The sequence below is a fragment of the Astyanax mexicanus genome, chromosome 23 (assembly GCF_023375975.1).
Source record: "Astyanax mexicanus isolate ESR-SI-001 chromosome 23, AstMex3_surface, whole genome shotgun sequence".
NCBI lineage: Eukaryota > Metazoa > Chordata > Actinopteri > Characiformes > Acestrorhamphidae > Astyanax > Astyanax mexicanus.
Genome location: NC_064430.1, coordinates 13437306 through 13455922, shown reverse-complemented (window position 1 = coordinate 13455922; position 18617 = coordinate 13437306). Strand labels below are relative to the sequence as shown.

At 38.8% G+C, this 18617-nt stretch overlaps 1 protein-coding gene across 1 annotated transcript in view; it reads left to right on the top strand.

Annotated features, from left to right (window-relative positions):
• igdcc3 (immunoglobulin superfamily, DCC subclass, member 3) overlaps positions 1-18617 on the top strand; it is a 137728-nt gene that overhangs the window by 87602 nt on the left and 31509 nt on the right. The window contains exon 6 of the mRNA XM_022668149.2: positions 12334-12492. Coding sequence (XP_022523870.2) covers positions 12334-12492 — 159 coding nt within the window. The remainder of the gene's footprint in view (positions 1-12333; positions 12493-18617) is intronic.

Sequence of the window (18617 nt, the reverse complement as noted above, 5' to 3'; positions counted from 1 at the left end):
ACACGGACCTTTGTTGCTCTCGACACTGAAATTTAGATCCAACGCACGCAATTTTTTGGCGCCGAAAAAATCAGATCAAATCGGGCTAAAATCGTGTAGCCTGATCATTACACACAACCATTCATACTTAACAGTCATCCATACACTGTTGAAAAGCAGCAGCCAATAGTGCACAGCATACTCTCAACCGGAAACCACCGTCCACCGTCCAGTCCGAGGACTGCATCGGGCACTACAGCATTTACCCAGGACAGAGTGCCAATTAATACCTGGCCACAGTCATACATACATTTACACACATACATACCACACACTTTACACATACACACCACATCAATTTAGAGTATTACATTTTTTGGGGCAATTTTGAGTATCCAATTTACCTGAGTTCCCGGAGGAAACCCATGCAGACACAGGGGGGAGAACATGGAAACTCCACTCAGATAGGGACTTGAACCCAATACCCCAGTGCTGGGAGGCAAACATGCTAACCACTAAGTCATATTACAGAAAAGTAGAGTAAACAGTAACAAAGGCGTCCACTTATAAAACTGTGGAAAAGCGTTGGCTGGTTCCAGATCATTCTTTGCGAGATATTAATCTCCCCGACCTTCATAGAAATGAATGCAGAAGGAAAAGCGGACTGCCTTTAAGGTGACAGTGTGCCCTTTCATGTGCATATACACCCTTGTGCATGAATGTATGTGTGTGTGTGTTTACATTCAAGTGTGTTTGCATGCATGCAGTATGCCTGCGTTAACATGAGAGCGCACACACACGTGTTGATTTGTCATCTCGACCATTTGTCTTCTTTCCCCATGTATCATTAATGAAGTCTATTTATCACTATAAAAAGCAGCTTGACACACGAACATACATTAGATAGAAGAACCTTTCTCCTCCCATTATCATATTAATAAAGTACTTCCCCCTCGTCTGTGAACTATAGTGGTCCACAAAGTATTATTACTGTGAATACGTGGCCCAATTGGCCCAGCGGCCTCAGGCCCAGACTTTTTATCACCTCCGCTTAAGTGCTCAAATTCACTTTAAATATTAATATCTGATAGATAAATAAATAAAGCAAAAACAACAGAACGTACGTGTGCTAAATACTGCATGAGACATATTTACAATTCTGTTCAATTTCAACCTAAAATCAGGAAGATTCTCATGAGTTTATGCAATAAAAGTTTCAGCATTTTGGAGATTAAATGAAAGACTTATGGTTTTACACAAAAAAACATGCTTTACACAAGGATGCAAACACAGATAGGGGATTTTGCATAGTTTTTTTCATTGTCTCGTAATGCATTTCATAATCTAGTGTTAGCTTTTTTACACATACAATCCCAAATTAAAAAGTTGGAAAAATATAAAAAATTAAAAAGAAATAGTATTTTCTACATTTATTTTGATTTTTAGTTGATTAAAGAAATTATAAAGATATTTCAAGATATTTTTTTCTAATCAATTTCATTCCGTTTCTGCATTTCAGGCCTGCAACATGTTCTGAACAAGTTTACAGCCAATAAAAACCCAGAAATCAGTGTCCTAAATAATTAGAATATTACATAAGACCAATTGGTACTATTGAAAGTGTGGGCAGTGTGCCAAGTCCTGCTGGAAAATGAAATCTGCATCACTGACCATCACTAAATTTTGCATCTTATTTGGGAATTCCTCTGCTGACAACTTTTATGGAGATGCGGATTTCATTTTCCAGCAGGACTTGGCACACTGCCCACACTGACAAAAGTACCAATTGTTCTTATATAATATTCAAATTTTCTGAGACACAGATTTTTGGGGTTTTATTGTCTGTAAGCCACAATAATCATTAACAGTAACAAAAATAAACACTTAAAATAGATCACTCTGTGTGTAACACATTTATATAATATATTTAAAAAAATTAAAGGAAGCAAAGTAAATTTTTGTTTAATGATTTTTTGAGATGCACTGGTATGTTATGTCTTCAAGATGGCATCTTTTCTAGGGTTGCTCATGCATTTTTCAACAAGACAATGCAAAACCACATGCTGCACATATTACAAAAGACATAGCTGTGCAATAAAAGAACATATCTGCTTGCAAAATGTGTGAAGAATTTAAAAACTTTGACCTCTTACTCTTACCAAACATTTTTAAATGTTGTGAGAAGGAATGACAGCATTACAAAGTGTTCAATTCTTCACCGTACCAACTGTGGGTTGGAATGCAGAAATGTGTGTGTATTAACAGATATAATGGAATTGACCAGACAAAATTAAAGGTACAAATAAAGTAAATGTGTTTTTATTTAGTTTCAGGGTGCTTTCACGCCTGAAGGTCTGGACCGTGGTCCGAACCAAGGTTCTTGTTTGTGCTACATTGTATATATTTGGTCCGATTATTTCTGTTTTCACACTGCAGTTTAGGGAGCGCACCAAAGACCTTTGTGTGATACCCCTACATCCTTTCATCATCACTTACGTATCGCTGCATTTTCCCTAACCTGACGATGATTGGTTTCAGAAGGACATGCGTCTGACGTTGGCGTGTTGACAATTCAGCGCGTGGTTCATTCGGTGGGAAGCTTTTCCAGGATAAGGATAAAATGAATGAACAGATTCATTTCGTCTCCATAGTTGTGCTGCTATTGTGGTTTTTATACCAGCAGCAGCAACTTCAGGCACAGTACTCTAGGTTAGTTCAAATTCACCAAACGAACGTGCTCGTCCTGAAGCAACTGTATCGCTGCCAACAGATAAGAAGGAAAAAACGGTTATTTTTCTTTATTTTTAGCCGTTGTTGAGAAACGCCTGCTCAGCTTCCTGTAATTGGTCAGAAAGTTCGAACCATCCAGAAAAGTGCTTTCAGACTGCAGGCGAACCGGACCCTGGTTTAGAAGATCCAGACCCAGACAACCTCTCTTGGTCGGACCAAAATCTGGTCCTTTGGTCCGGACCGTAATTTGCGCCCCCTTTCACACCTGCTACTTTGCATGAAAGCACCCTTAGAATGCTCTGTAATGGACTGCATATAGAACTACTATACATAACAGATACAAGGTCTGATTGTATCTTTATCTGTAATTAACACTTCCTATAGAACACTGCTTTTCTAGATCTGAGTACCTGATCCAATTTACTCATATGAAATGTAAATGCCTGGCCGTCTCTGTAAGCAGTGTTGATAATCAGATTGAGGATATTGCCTTGCAGTATGTTGCTGGAATTAAATGCTAAGAAAATGCGATTGGATTTGGCCATATTGGATTACAGAGAGACAGATAGAGAAGGGGAAAGGGAGAGCGAGAGAGAGAGAGAGAGAGAGAGGGAGAGAGAGAGAGAGAGAGAGAGAGAGAGAGAGAAATAGAGAAGGCTAAGCTCTATAATGGATGTTATATCTGCATGTCAAGTGCTGCTTACTGCCACACACACTGCATGTTTCCTCTGTTTACAGATTTAGTATTTTTATGGCTACAGAAACCAAAATAGCACAGAAAAATAATACACTTCATGCATCATATTTATACTGTACTGTATACACAGTATCTCTCTTTCTATTTCTCTTCCTCTCTTTCTCACTATCTCTCTCTATCAGGATTATAGATCAGTTCTAATGCAATTAAAACGTTCTTTGATAACATTAGCACAATCAGTCCGTCATGAAAGGTTGCAGTTAAAATGTTCCACTTTGTAATGTGGTGTCTGATGAATTACAATCAAGCAGGTCTCAGACAGTCTAATCAAAATCAGACCAAACGCTGAGATTGACTGAATCAATCACACACTGGATGAAATTGTATCTTGGCGAGCGGCCAACTGAACTCTAACCTACATATATATATATATATATATATTTTTATCTCTTATTCTCAGATTGTGGGAAGATGTAATAAGTATATCAGACTGTAGTCTGCGTGTTTTCCATTTTAAAACAAGCTACGTGAGATGAACCGCTAGCTGATAGCACCCTGGGTTGCCTTAACAATCAAGGTACCTCTGTGCTGTCAGATGGCATTTACTAGTGCTAGGCACCGCTTTAAAATACTGGAAATCTAAGCTTACTGTAAATAAATGGAAACACTTTACTCACCCAAATAAACAGTTTTCAGGAGAGAAATCTGTGTAGATTAATTTACAGTGCTCATTTGACTTTGAAAGAATTTTTTTTTTTTTGAATTACACTTAGTCCACACAGCTAAAAAAAACAGACTTTATAATTTAAAGCTCTGGAAAAAAATAAGAGACCACTTCAGTTTCTGAATCAGTTTCTCTGATTTTCCAAATAAAATTATTGTTATTTAGAGCATTTATTTGCAGAAAATGAGAAATGTCTGAAATAAAAAAAAGATGCAGAACTTTCAGACCTCAAATTAGAGCTTAGATTCTCTGCCCGAACCCGACCTGACCCGAGGCCCGACCCAAAATCGGGTCGGTTCGGGCCGAGATTTCCCACCACATTCTTTGGGTCGGGTTGGGCTCCAGAAAATAGTCTGAGATGTAGGCATCTTTTTTTTATTTATATTTTTATTTTTAAATAAAATAACGAAAACTGAAAGTGAAACTAAACTATTTTATTTATAAATACAGCGGGGGGTGTTGTGCTGATTCTGTCCGCGAAGCGGGAGTCGGATTCAGTAGCGGATTCGGCACAAGCGCGGCGGCACCTCGCGGTCCGCGGTGTTAGTTGTAAGCGCTCGCGCTAGCCGCAAAATACGACAGAAAACACTGAGGGAGCTGCAGAATTATGTATGGGACTAGTATATGAGCACGAGGAGATAAAAGAGAACCTTTACCTGTGAGTAGCTCATCAGAACACGCAAATCTCTCTCTCTCTCACTCTCGCTGTGTCTCTTTCTCTGTGTCTCTCTCTGTCTCTCTCTCTCTCTCTCTCTGTGTCTCTCTCTGTCTCTCTGTCTCTCTCTCTCTCGCACTTTAACTCCTCCGCGTTTGACCTGCAGCACTGTGTTTAGCTGTTCTTAAAAATCATTTTAATTAAATAATAGTTCTATGCTTCTATGTTACAGTGTTATTTAACATAATTCTGATCATATTTCGCTCATTCGAACAGCCCGAAAACAGCCAGTTTATGGGGCAGGTCGGGCTCGGGCTCATAATGACAGTTTATGGTTCGGGTTGGGTCGGGCTCGTGCAGAACGTGCACGGGCTCGGGTTGGGTCGGGTCGGATCTTTGGGGCCCGATCTAACCCCTACCTCAAATGATGCAAAAAAAAAAGTTCATATTTATAAAGTTTTAAGAGTTCAGAAATCAATATTTGGTGGAATAACCCTGGTTTTTAATCACAGTTTTTATGCATTTTGGCATGTTCTCCTCCATCAGTCTTACACACTGTTTTTGGGTAACTTTATGCCTTTACTCCTGGTGCAATAAATCAAGCAGTTCAGCTTGGTTTGATGGCTTGTGATCATCCATCTTCCTCTTGATTATATTCCAGAGGTTTTCAATTTGGTAAAATTTGGTAAAAATGTTTTTGATGATTCATTCAAATCACAACCATGATGCATTTATTCAGCAAAAAAAAGTATAAAAAGCACATTTGGTTGTGGAATATTTGGTGAATCTCTAATAAATTAACACATTTAATGTCATAAACACCTCAGTTTGTCTACACAAGACAGTCACACAGGTCTGGATGTAATTGAAGTTGGTTTAGAAATGTTTTGGAAATGCAGACCAAGATTAAAATTGGTCTAAATGATTATGTCTGGTCTAAGAGATAAATCATGTTCATTTAATCTGTATGAATTGTATCTTGTTTGGAACCTTAAGGGTTAAGAAGAGTGATAGATGTCATAACTGTAACTGCTGCAGTGAGCTATTTAGGCATGCATAAACATTTGGCCAATAACAGTCTGTATAAACTTCCATCCCTACGACCCATCAGCAGCAATCTTCCAGTTTGCCCGTTTTTATTTTGGATTGTAGTGTGGAGCCCTGCTGGCCTGGTGGCTCTCTCGCTGCTTTAATGTCTAATTCATGGCTCTCCGTTCGCTCTTTAGTGCACTGAATTGGCTATTAGGCTTTAGCACTGTATAACTTCACTTGGCAGATGTCAGACAATTACGGCTAGTCATTCTAAATTACGCTCGGCTAACATCCGCCTGCCAGGCATCTTAATGCGCAGCATAATAATAACATGGATACAGAGTGGATGACAGCAGCTGGAGGGTGGGGGTGTACTGGGTGTACTGGCTAAAAGCGCTGGTATCTGAGACTGAAGAAGCGTTGGTGTCTTGATTAATTTGACGTCATGTGTGGGAAGATCCAGGGTCAACATTTATAATTGATTTCTATTTAAAGCAGCATTTATAGACCAATACAGTACACCAGTAGACTACAGAACTAGATATGTCACTTTCAGTGACACAGTGTTTATTTTAATGATTCATTAAAGTGTCAGTCTGTATTATTTTTGTTGCTAAACTGAAAGCAGAAGCATTTCTGAGTGGAGAAGGGATCAAATATTGTATTTAATGGTACCAGTGTGCTGGATTAATCATCCCTGCAAGGCCTAATATATTCATTTTAAAAACTGGGGTGTCGGGTCCCTTTTTGTTTTTGAGTTTTTCTGGCCACATCACACGTCTTTACGTACTTACGTCACACATACAGCCTCTAAAAGAGGATCCGGCTCAGTTTTACTGAACGCGAGCGGCTGGTAGAGCAATGGAGACTTCAGAAGTGGAAACTCAGAGCTCAGTAGCTCATTCACTCATAGTAAAAACAAAGTGTGTAGATGATTTAAAGTTTCTGACTGAACATAACCTGGAATCGGATTTATCTGCTTTGAAAGAAGACCGCATCACACCCGCCCAGTTTATAATGATTCTTCCGCATGCTCGGTGCAATTACCCATTCTCACCAGAGAGGGTCCTAAATCCCTTTAAATCAGCTTTAAATAATGAGTTTTTAGGAAAAATAGATAATAAATATAGACCTAAAAAACTCTTTTTGATTTGTTTTCCCCTAAAGTCAAAGTTTTAACAACAGATTTTATGAAGAATTGTGAGAAATACGTAACACATGTGAACAGCAGACGCTGAGGTGGGGTGGGCGTGGCCTAAATGTGCTCTGTCTCTGTTGTATTTGTTTATGTAACATCACAAGAACAGTGAATGTCATACGGGTGGTTTCTGCATTTATTTATGTATATACATTCCTTTATATAAATGGACGCTTAATCTATATACTGTATTATTGTCTTATTATCTTTAAAATTAAAACTAATGATTTCTGAATAATCTAAAAGGTCACTTTTAACAAATATTTTTAGAAATGAGCCTCAAAATACATTGGGAGAGATTTAGCACACACATACACATATATAAACATATATACTGTAAATACATGCACACACACACAAACAACACAGGACTCCAATCTGGCTGGAGCCGAGCGGGAGCTGGAGGGAGTCGCATACTACCAGTATTTGCCCCTCACATGACCGAACACACACAGCGGTGCCATGGCAACAGAATTCTCCTGCGTCACTGGCGTTTGCATTTCGCTCTCACGCCGCACCTCCTCCAAACCCCTCGCTCCTCTCGACCCCATTGTTCTCGCCAGGGTGCTCTGACAGTCTGGAGAACAGGGCATACGACTGCTTTTATAGACGCCAAATGTTAAAGTTATTAACTCTATAGTCTAAAGTATGAACTATAGACAAAGTAAATGTATATTGTCACCGTCACTCACAAACCATAATAAAAAGCACGGCCACTATTATCGGGGGGGGGGGGGGGGGGGATCGCTGGTTCGAATCCTGGTCATGCACCATGCCATCAACTGCCGGAGCTCTGAGAGAGGTCATAATTGGCCTTGCTCTCTCTAGGTGGGTAGATGGCGCTCTTTCCTCTCATCACTCTAAAGGGTGATGTTGATCAGCACAAGGCGTCTGTGAGCTGATGTATCGGAACCGAGTCGCTGGGTATTCCTACGAGCGAGCTGTGATGCTACTTGGTAATGCTGCATCATCAGCAGTTTAAAAGAAGGTGGATTCTGACTTCACATGTATCGGAGGAGGCATGTGCTAGTCTTCACCCTCCTTGTATTGTGGCACCACCAGTGATGAGGGGATATACAGCTGAGTAGAAGCTGAATGGGTGGAATAATTGGTCTTAAACATAAGAAAAAAAAAAAAAAAATTTTTGCATTTTTTGACATAACTGACTTTTTGTCAAAAGTTCTTGGTATTTGGACAAATAGAAATGCTTCAGAATTATTTAGATTTTCATTTAAAGTTTTTTTTTCTTATTTAAAGCTTTAATCACAAACAAAAATACACAAGGTTTTAGACTTGTCTAAAAGCTAGCTTTAAAACCAGTGGCTCAAATCTGATTTTTTGCTCAATGTGGCTCAGATCTGTGTGATCTGAAGATTTTTTCATTGCTGTGTGAACGTGCCAAATCAAATTTGAGTCACTTTCATATGTGGTCCTAAATCAGATACATATCCGATCCATGGACATGCGACATGAATGTGAACTATCAAATCAGAATTTATGTATCTTTTTGTTTTTATGCATGTGCTTCATGCTTCTCTCTCGTACCCACTAGGGGTGTCACGATCTTGATATTTTATCGAAATCAAATCGAAATGAGGTCACGATCTCGAGTATCGAAGTCAAAAAGAGGATCGACGATCCCTCCCGCGCGCGCTACGCAAATAGCGCAGCGCGCTACGCAAATGGCGCGGCACCAACACAGCGCATCCTATTCATTTAAATAGAGATAGCCACTGCATGAGCGCAGTCGGCGGGAGTGTGATCACTGTTTTTATCTGTCCAACGGGGGAGGGGGGGCGGGGGTTGGGCGCGCAGGTTTTGTATCTGTATCTGACGGAGGGGTGGGTGCGCGCAGGTGAGAGCGTGTGAACTCGCTGAAATGCGTGCGTCAGTGTGACTTGAGAACACTGACTATAGATCACAGTGAGGTGGATTAAAAATCTTAAACTTATAATTGACTACACCTGTTGCTTTCCATTGAATTAAAAAAACATCTTTCTCTCAGATAAAGTAAACACAAGCGTGTTTCTGACTAAAATAAAAGCTTTTCAGGAGAGATATAAGTTATGTGTAAATATTTATAAGACAATACCTGACAAAATCTGTTTTAATGACGTTAATAAACATCACTGTGACAGCGCTAGTCACAGTTTCACCACATCACTTATCTAACCAGCCTGTACTGATTTCTGCCCCCCAATAATGCTTTCAATAACCTCTTGTAACCCCTGGGAGCCAGGGGTTACACTCTAATAGCCTTTAATAGTCTTCAGTAGCCTTTAAAAGACTTACCTGGCGGCCGTGGTGTGTCCACTAAACTCCGTAGTTATAAACATCCTGAGGTTAGCAGCGCGCTAACTGACCTGTTTATAATGTAATCCGAGCAGTGCCTCCGTGTCGGCTGTTCTAACCTGCTGCTGTTAGCTGCTTGGGCTGAAAGATGAACTGTAGTGAGCTGTATTATCCGGTTAGTGGGGTTAAAACCTTTATTTGTTTACAGAAACAGTAAAAACGGACTGGCTGGGCTCTGTAGCCCGTGGCTGGGCTGTACTGAAGTAGTGACTGAGTGAAGAGAGCGGGGCTTGTGCTGCTGCTGCTAGTGGTTGGATGAAGAACTGCAGCTTCATGTAATGAGCAGTTTCACCATCCATCCACACACAGCTCTGATAAACTGCTTGTTTTAATAGTGCACACTGTTGCTACCAAAAAAAGTCACTAGATGGCATTACCATATATATCTTAATAAATAATAATAATAATATTTATAATAATAATAATAATAAATATATTATTTAAATTTAATGAGGCATAAAATAATAACAAGAAAAAAAAACAAGAAAATCGAGAATCGAATCGAATCGAATCGTGACCCTCAAATCGAAAATGAAATCGAATCGAGGATTTAGAGAATCGTGACACCCCTAGTACCCACACATCTCTTGGTGCAGCTGTGCAGCTATAGCTGCAAAAACAGCAAAAGCAAACAGCCTGGCCTTTTTTCACCTCCTCGACCTGAGCATGTACTTCATGCTTCATGTTTGACATATGAGCTGCTAACAAACGCATCCATTTCCCTTAATAAAGCTTTGAGTCGTCGCTCATATACGACATTTTTGTTGTTGGTGGTGAAGGCGACATTTATACAGGTATCAATGTGCGCGTGTGAGGTGTTTCAGGGACAGATTTGTTCACATTGCACACAGATACAGATCACTTGCATCCATGAATGTAAACCATCAAGATAGCCAAACCCGATCTGAGCAAAAAAAAAATCCTATTTATGCATCTGACCACTCTGAAAGTTGTGTAGTATGGTATATTGAATACATCCCCACAAACTGGCTGTATGGACTGGGGAATAAAAGGTGCATAAAGCTGGTAGATGGTATGAGACTGTTCAACATTCAGGACTGTATGAAGTGTGTTCACTTTTTTTTTTTAGTTATTTTTCATATTTTCCTCATAAAACAGGCTTCATTAAAGGCAGCTTTTTTATCATCCCACATTACTTTCAAAGCATTACATAGAAAACAAGGCGGATAAAGCAGCGCTGCAGATCACTTTCATCTTTCCAATCATTAAGTGCGTCTGATGTTGGTGGATCAGATAAAAGCAAACAGAAAAGCCTGAAATGGGAGCTTACTCTGAGGCAAAAGGAGCAAAAGCTAACTTTGGTTGATTAAAACTAATGAAAATTAATTGTTAAATATTGATTTTTGTGCCAAGATAAAACCTCAAAAGAAATAAAGGAAATGTTTAAAGCTTTGAAGCTCTGATTTGGCTGGGGAAGTTTAAGGGAGAGTGTGCTTATGACAGAAAAAGCAAGAGATACTGTCAAAGTGTGATTTGCACGTAAATCACACTCGCCTCAAAGGGTGTCCAAATCCCAAATAAACACTTTTCTAAATGCATTTTATGGAACAATAACAGCCAGATCTCTTTTGTGGGACATTTTTCCAAAAAAAGAAATAGTTGGACACTAAAATCTTCCCAAAGTTCAGACATCAGGATTGCTTCCACGTTAGCTCTGAAACCAGTGAAATACTTGGGCTGTTTTGCACATGGAATCACTTCATTTCTTATGTCTGTTCAAGGGAGAAAAAGTAAAAAAAAAAATCAAAAGAAATGCACAAAGAGAGGGGGTAGAAAGTTTTTTTTTTTTTTTTTTTTTTTTGTCTGCGACAACCATGCCAGCACCAAATAAACATTGATTTGCCGCCAAATTGTTTTGTCCATTTTCTAAAAATGTTTGCAACATAAAAATTGAGGTCATGTAATGTGAACCTGGCATAAGCAGTGAAAGCCTGTTACTTCATTGTAAGGTCAAAAAAATAAAAAATAAAAAAATAAAAAAATACCCACCACACACAACCTCAGGCATCAGGAAAAATAAAATGCATAAAAAAGAACAATGTAAAATGTGGGGTCTTTAAAGCAATAACTCAGCCATACATTCAAACGTTTAAGAAAAGATGTTGAAAAAACATCCAAACTTTAGGTTGAAACTAAAATCTGCTTATATAAGGACTTTAAAAGGCCATTTTTTTTTTACTTTAAAATTTTACAATACAGTGCACTTAACTGATAGGAAGTTTGTACTGACGTGTAGTGATCAAGTAAAGAGCCAAGAGGTTTTTATCATCATTCCATCTGATGGGGATATCTCCACATAATGTCCAGGTCCTCTACACCACCCACCGTCCACATCTCACGCTTTGGCTTTCTATAACGGGCCCTTTGAATATCCACCCTAGAAATTTACTGCACAGATACTGCAGATTTTACTGAAGAATGAAAAAAGACTACAAATCAAAAAGTACAAGCCATAGTATAATGAATTTAGTAAATTTAATGATGGTCTTTGCTTTAAACACATTAATATTTTGTTGATGTAAAAGTTTATTATAAATTATTAAATAATTATAAAATATTGATGTGTTCACTTTGCCTGCTTCACTTTTTAATTACGGTACCTAATTGTAACGTCTTCTCCTACCAGTATCAGCTTATCAAAACCATGTAATGACAGCATTTCTAAAAGAGATCAAATTAACATTGAGTCAAATTAAGAATTGCCTGTTGGTCTAGCCCTCCAAAAAAAAAAAGAATTCTACACTGTGTATGTATGTTGCTTATATTTTGTCATTTTCTTGACTTTGTCATTAAACGATCTCCTCTCTTCTTTCTTCCTTCCCTGTCTCTTTTTCCCTTTATCTCTCATCCTTTCCTGCTTTCTATTCTTTGTTCTGTCGCTCTGATCTTCTCCCCTGTCACTTTTTCTCTCACTTTCATTCCCCATCCCTTCATCTCTCTGACAGATGGGCGGCCGATTGGAGTGGAGGGCATTCAAGTGTTGGGCACGGGTAATCTGATGATTTCTGATGTCAGAGTGCAGCACTCGGGTGTTTATGTCTGCGCAGCCAACAAGCCAGGGACTCGTCTGCGGCGGACGGCTCAGGGGCGTCTGGTGGTGCAAGGTGAGAAATCGTGTCCAGCTTTTTCACTTTTTTCACTTAATTTATCCTAAAAATAACTGAAAATAACGAGTACTATATTTTACGGAGTATAAGGCGCACTGTCAATAAACGTCTATTTTCTGTTCTATTTTCATACATAAGGCGCCCCGGATTATAAGGTGCAAATAAGCGACAATAGTAAGAATGCATACTTGAAGGGGTACTTGTCGCCATGTTTCCCCTTTTAATTCAGCAGGTTTATACTTACTATATTTACTTACTGTATAACTACACAAATGTATTTCTAAAAAAAAAAATTTTTTTTTTTCAGTCAAATTGGTCAGTAATTCATATCTGAATGTTTTTTTTTTTTATCAAAAGTTGTTGAAATATTAATATTGTTGGCAGCATCTTCTAGTAACAGGAGATTGATCCTCAGTTTTCAGTTTCCATTAGTGCTGCACACATAGGAATTTCCTCCATATTTAACCCATCTGTCCAGTGAACGCATATACACACACTAGTGAGCGCACACATACTAAGAAACAGTGAGTCTTCACTATGATGCCCAGGGAGCAGTTAAGTGCTCTGTAAACAAAGCTAGAAACTCCATCTCTCTCATCATTTTAGAAACTTTCTTTTTCTTTGCTCACTGTCTGTGTTTACTCTCCTTTTTTGACGTGTTTAACCTTTTAACCTTTTCCACAAGTGCTTATTAGTAAGGAAAGCTATAGTGTGTCTTTGTGGACATGAACAGAGAAAGATTCACTTCTTAAAATTAAGCGAAAATAAAAGCCTGGCTACATAAAGTCTCTGTAAAAAAAACTTGCTGTCATTTTTCAGTGTTTCTTTTGTGCTTTACCATCTATGTACTTTAACTTTTGCACTTTTATCATCAGCAATCTGCTCATCAAATAGATTTTGTGTTCTGCTCCGAACGAGATGAGCTGTTCTGTCACCATCTTAATGCTCATATGCTTGTTGTGCAACCATGACAGCCTGATTTTAAGAGAAACAGAAAATCAAATGACAAAAAAGTGAAATATTAAGTCGTTGTCCATCAGTTTCATATACAGTATGAAAGACACAATTAAATATGTGTCATTTTTCAGAACTTGACTTGTTTTGTTTCTTTAGCCATAAAAATTGGACTTGAAAGATGTGAAAGTTCCTATTGGTGCCTTTGGTCTTGTCCTGTTGGTCCAAGGGATCAAACCAAGCAACTTTGTAATTCACAAACCTTAAACCTTTGTGCTCAAATGCCCTAGAAAGATGAAGATGCAAGATTAAGATCTGTACTTTATACAATCATTTTAAATGATAGAATTTCCTAGAGGCTCCCAGCAATCACATATTTTTGTTGGTGTATTTACTGGTGGGCCTGTTTATTGGAGAATGCTGTTCAGTCTGTTTTTGGGGATGAAATAGGCACAAATTTAGTAAGAACTAAATATCTTGTAGGTAAGATTATTTACATTCTGACGTAGTGCTGCTGTCGTCATTACTAGATGAGGATTTCAGAGTTTTAAAGAACCATACTAATGATGTATCGTAAAGGAGGTGGGAGAAAAAAAAGAAAGAAGAAAAAAAAAAAAACAGACCAGTTTAGCTGTGTGTTTATTAGCCTCCTCATCAGTGGCTAAGCTAGCCGCTGGCATTCACAGCAGGAGGAGTCCCAATTCCCAGAGAACACTGAATACTGGACCAAAACAAACATGCAAAAGTGTTATTTTCTCTTAAAGTAATTCCTCAGTTGCTAAAATATGCAACTGAATATTCACAAAAGTTCCCATTAAATATTACATAGCATGACAGCTAACATATTAGATGCTAACTTTAAGCCGAATCACCTCGTGTTCTCTTAAGGGATCCAGAGCATGCTTTATATCTCTAAGCCTCTGTGTTGTTCTAAAAGGATAGCAGGAAGCATCGACTGCAGCTCACGCCCTCACAGAGCTGATAGCAAAGCTAGAGCTTGGTCAATACTTCATTTAATCTTCCTGATCAGCAGGAGGCAAGGCCACTGCATTACAGTGCTCTGAGATGGAAAAGCCATGCTGTTAATTGTGTGTCAATGCCTGTGATCATGGCGCTGATCGATGAAAGCAGAAGCGATCCAAAAGAATGGCAGCTTCACCTTGGAAGTGATCGGATTCGATTAGCGCTGTATTAACTAGCGCAGTTTTCTTAGCAGCTCACGGCTCTGTGTTTTTATTTTAGCTTTTCACAGGTTGTGGAAGTGGGCGAACGCTAAAGGGAGCTAATGATCACAAATCAAGCGCTGTTAGCACATATGCGCCGGCACTGAGTGATTCGATAAGTGAAATAAAATTTATATATTATAAATGTTATATTTTTATCCTGATTATCAGCTTATACTGATCTGATCTTTGTGTTTGTATAAGTAATATTTCCACTAGGGGTGTCACGATTTCGATATTTCATCAAAATCGATCTAAATTATGTCTTGGTCTCGAGCCTCAAATCAAAAAGAGGATCAACGATCCCTCCCTCTAAGCTACAAATGGCGCAGCACACTGTAGCCGACCCGCGGACAATGTGACTGTTCAAAGAGCATCCCTTTCTCCAGAGAATGTGGACATTCTCATCTTCTTAAAGAAAAACTTTTTTTTTTAGAAGATTTTATTGGTATCACCTCATAGATGCTCAACTAACATTTAACTAACATTCAACCGCATGTCTTTTAAATGTAACTGAACTCTAAGTTAAAAGTAAATTATTCTCTATTAAATATAACCCTACAATAACTCTAACCTTTCATTTTAGGGTTAATATTTAATTTTAGTAGTAGGATAATATTTTGGTCAGGTTTAGGTTTTAGGGTTGATTCATAGTTGAAGTTAGGCTTAGGGTCGAGTTTAGGTGTAGGGTTCGGTTCTATACAGAATCATTTGCATTCAACTAAGAGTTAGGCTTCCTTTAATAGACATTCAGTTTAATATTAGTTGAAAGTTAGTTGAGCATCTATGAGGCATCTATATTATAATAAACCATCCAAATAAAGCTTTACTGATTTCTTTGCTGATTGGCTTACACAGGGTTGAGTTTTTAATAAAGAATTAGCAAAGATACAACTAAATATATATCTGAGGCTAGGTCGAGTTCTTATTTTTGGTTTACTATGTAAAAATCAGTTTCAGAACTTAGTTTGGGTAACAGGGTTTGTTTTTATGTTATCTCTTGATTCTCAGGAGATTGCAGTTGATGCAGAACCAGTCACTTGTTATAACATAATTCAAATACATGAAATTTCAAATTTATGAGGTTGAACATATTATAGTTAGAGTGGTCTGGGACTAGGAAAGATAAAATTCTTTAAAAATTATATTTTAAAGAAGTGCTGTGCTTTGGAATCACTGGGGTACCACAGAAAGGTCGGTGGGATTTCTGTAGTGTTACTGGAGCTCAGCGGCTCAACAACTGAATCTCTGCACTTCTTTGGATTAGAGTGTTTAAAGGAGATTAAAAAAAAATCTCTCCCTGTAGCTCCCTGGAGTCTGTCTATATGTCTCTCTACCATGCTTTCTCTCTCTATTATCAGCCTCTGCCTTCTTTTCTTAGCACATCCCTCTCTCTCTCTTTCTCTCTCTCTTTTCTCCCTTGCTATCGCACTTTCTTCCACCCATGTCCGTAGTGTAGCGGCCAACAGCGAGCGCATATCTCCGCGGCAAAGCAAGGGTAAGAGGTTCACAGCATTAATCTCTTTTATAAGAGACCCATCTCCACTAAACTCACTCTGATGGGTCTCTAATGGCGTCCCCGCCTGCGCAAACTGTGCAACTTTGATTGTTGCGCCGGCCGGCCGGCACATGTGGGTTTTATAGCCCGAATGATTAAGCCTATCGCGCTGCAGACGTCAGCCTTGATGTATCATATAATACGGCCGTGGATACAAACGATATGGCAGTAATTGCAGGAGGGGAAATTGCAATATCGAGGCGGCGGCCGCTAATCATCCACTAATCACGAATTTCCGGCTAAACTAAATGCAACCTAATTAAGTAGTAATCGCGTATTGGATTAACGGCAACTCTGCGCCGGTTACAGCTAATGGAACATGGCTAAGGAAAAGGGCAATTCTGTATTAAGGCTTAGGGGGTCGTGGACGTCTCTCCTCTCCTGAGTCCACTCAGGCAATCTTCAAGCTTTTTTTTTTTTTCCCACCGCATTACCATAAAGCTCCTGATGTCTGCTACCTACACAAACACACATCCCCCCACACACATAAACACTCTCTCTCTCTTTCTCACTCTCTCTAACCTGAAACCTGCTTCTATATCACTTAATCTATTTTAATTTGCGCCGGCCATCAGGTATAGATTCTCTGCTTCCTTCTCTCAACCCTCGAATCAGTTCTCCCACCAAGCTAATGAAGTTTATCTGAGGCTTAGACTGAGCGCAGCGCTGCTACCTCTTACCGCAGTCACAACACGCTCATAATGTGATCAAAACACAATAATCCTTTCCACATTCTGTGTGTTTTTTTTTTTCTCTTGATTGCCTTCTTTTCTTTTGTTTTCTTCCTCGCTGCTCGTTTTTCTTTCTCTCTCTCTCTTTCTCAATTAGATTCAGCTGAAGCTTTGTTGGCCTGTCAAACACTGTAACACTGTATCATTACGCTGAATTAGCCGCTATAGACAGAAAGCAGGGAACAGCGTTCATTATTGTTGGAGGAAAATAATAACAGTAATGTAATGTTAAGCTGGTGCTGCTAATTTCTTTCTCTCTTTGTCTCTATTCTGGTAATGTGTCTTAAAGGTTGTAGGGAAGAACTTTAATAACATTGCGAGTGTGTTTGTTTAAGTGGGTTTATTTTCCCGCTAGGTGGCTAATGCGGCAGGAAGCCAGATGGCTAATGTTACTGGTAGGAAGCCAAATATCAAGTCTATATTGATTTGCATTCGCGTCAGTGGGTCTGCGAGGCATTAGAATTCACAGTGGAGAGATTTCCAAAGGTTGTTTGGTGTATTTATTTGGTGGTTAGTGTGGCGCAGTGGATAACACCAGTACCTGCCAGGGAGCTACCACGTCATGTAGGTGACTGAGGTTCAATTCCTGGTCTGGGTGACTGAATGCTGTGCTACACCAATAAGTGTAGTCCTTGGGCAAGACTCCTTTAACACTTAGAGAAGGGCCGATCCGGTACAGTATCAGTATCAGGGACGATATTGCGTAATTAGCATATCGGATATCGGGTGACCGGATATCGGCCGATCCACTTACCGATCCATATTCCAGTCCGCAGCTTGAGCTTGACAATAAACCCGCTGTAACGTTAACACAAACGCATCACTGATCCAGATTCCAGTTCCACAGTTTACCCTGAACGCCCAGCAGCTTTTGTTCTCTAACCAGCACTATGCAGCTCGGAAATACAGTTAGCGTCACCATTTAGCCGTTACAGCTAATCTACTACGCTACATGTCAAAATAAAAGTCTTTTGTTCTCTAACCAGCGCTCAGCAGCTCGGAAATACAGTTATTGTCACCATTTAGCCGTTGCAGCTAATCTCCTATGCTACATGTCAAAATAAAAGTCTTTTGTTTTCTAACCAGCGCTAAGCAGCTCGGAAATACAGTTAGCGTCACCATTTAGCCTTTGCAGCTAATCTACTACGCTACATGTCAAAATAAAAGTCTTTTGTTTTCTAACCAGCAGTAAGCAGCTCGGAAATACAGTTAGCGTCACCACCATTTAGCCATTGCAGCTCATCTCCTACGCTACATGTCAAAATAAAAGTCTCCTGCTCAACCAGTGCAATAAATTAGTCTAGAGCCCTGTATTTAATATATATATATATATTTTTTTTTCTTTTTATTTTTTATATATATATATATATATATATATATATATATATATATATATATATATATATATATATATTTAATTTTAAAGAAAACTATAGTGTGTTTGTATATAAAGTGTGTCAATTAAATGACTTTGGAATGCATTTACATTAAATGCACTTGTGTATCCTCTTCAAAGGACTGTGTAGTCTGTTTCAGCCTCATTATGTAACCTTAATCATAGTACTAATAATAAACTAAAAGAGCCCTTTTATCTGTATTTGGATTGGTATCGGCAGTTTAATATTAGTTTTATATCAGAATCGGATCGGAGCTGAA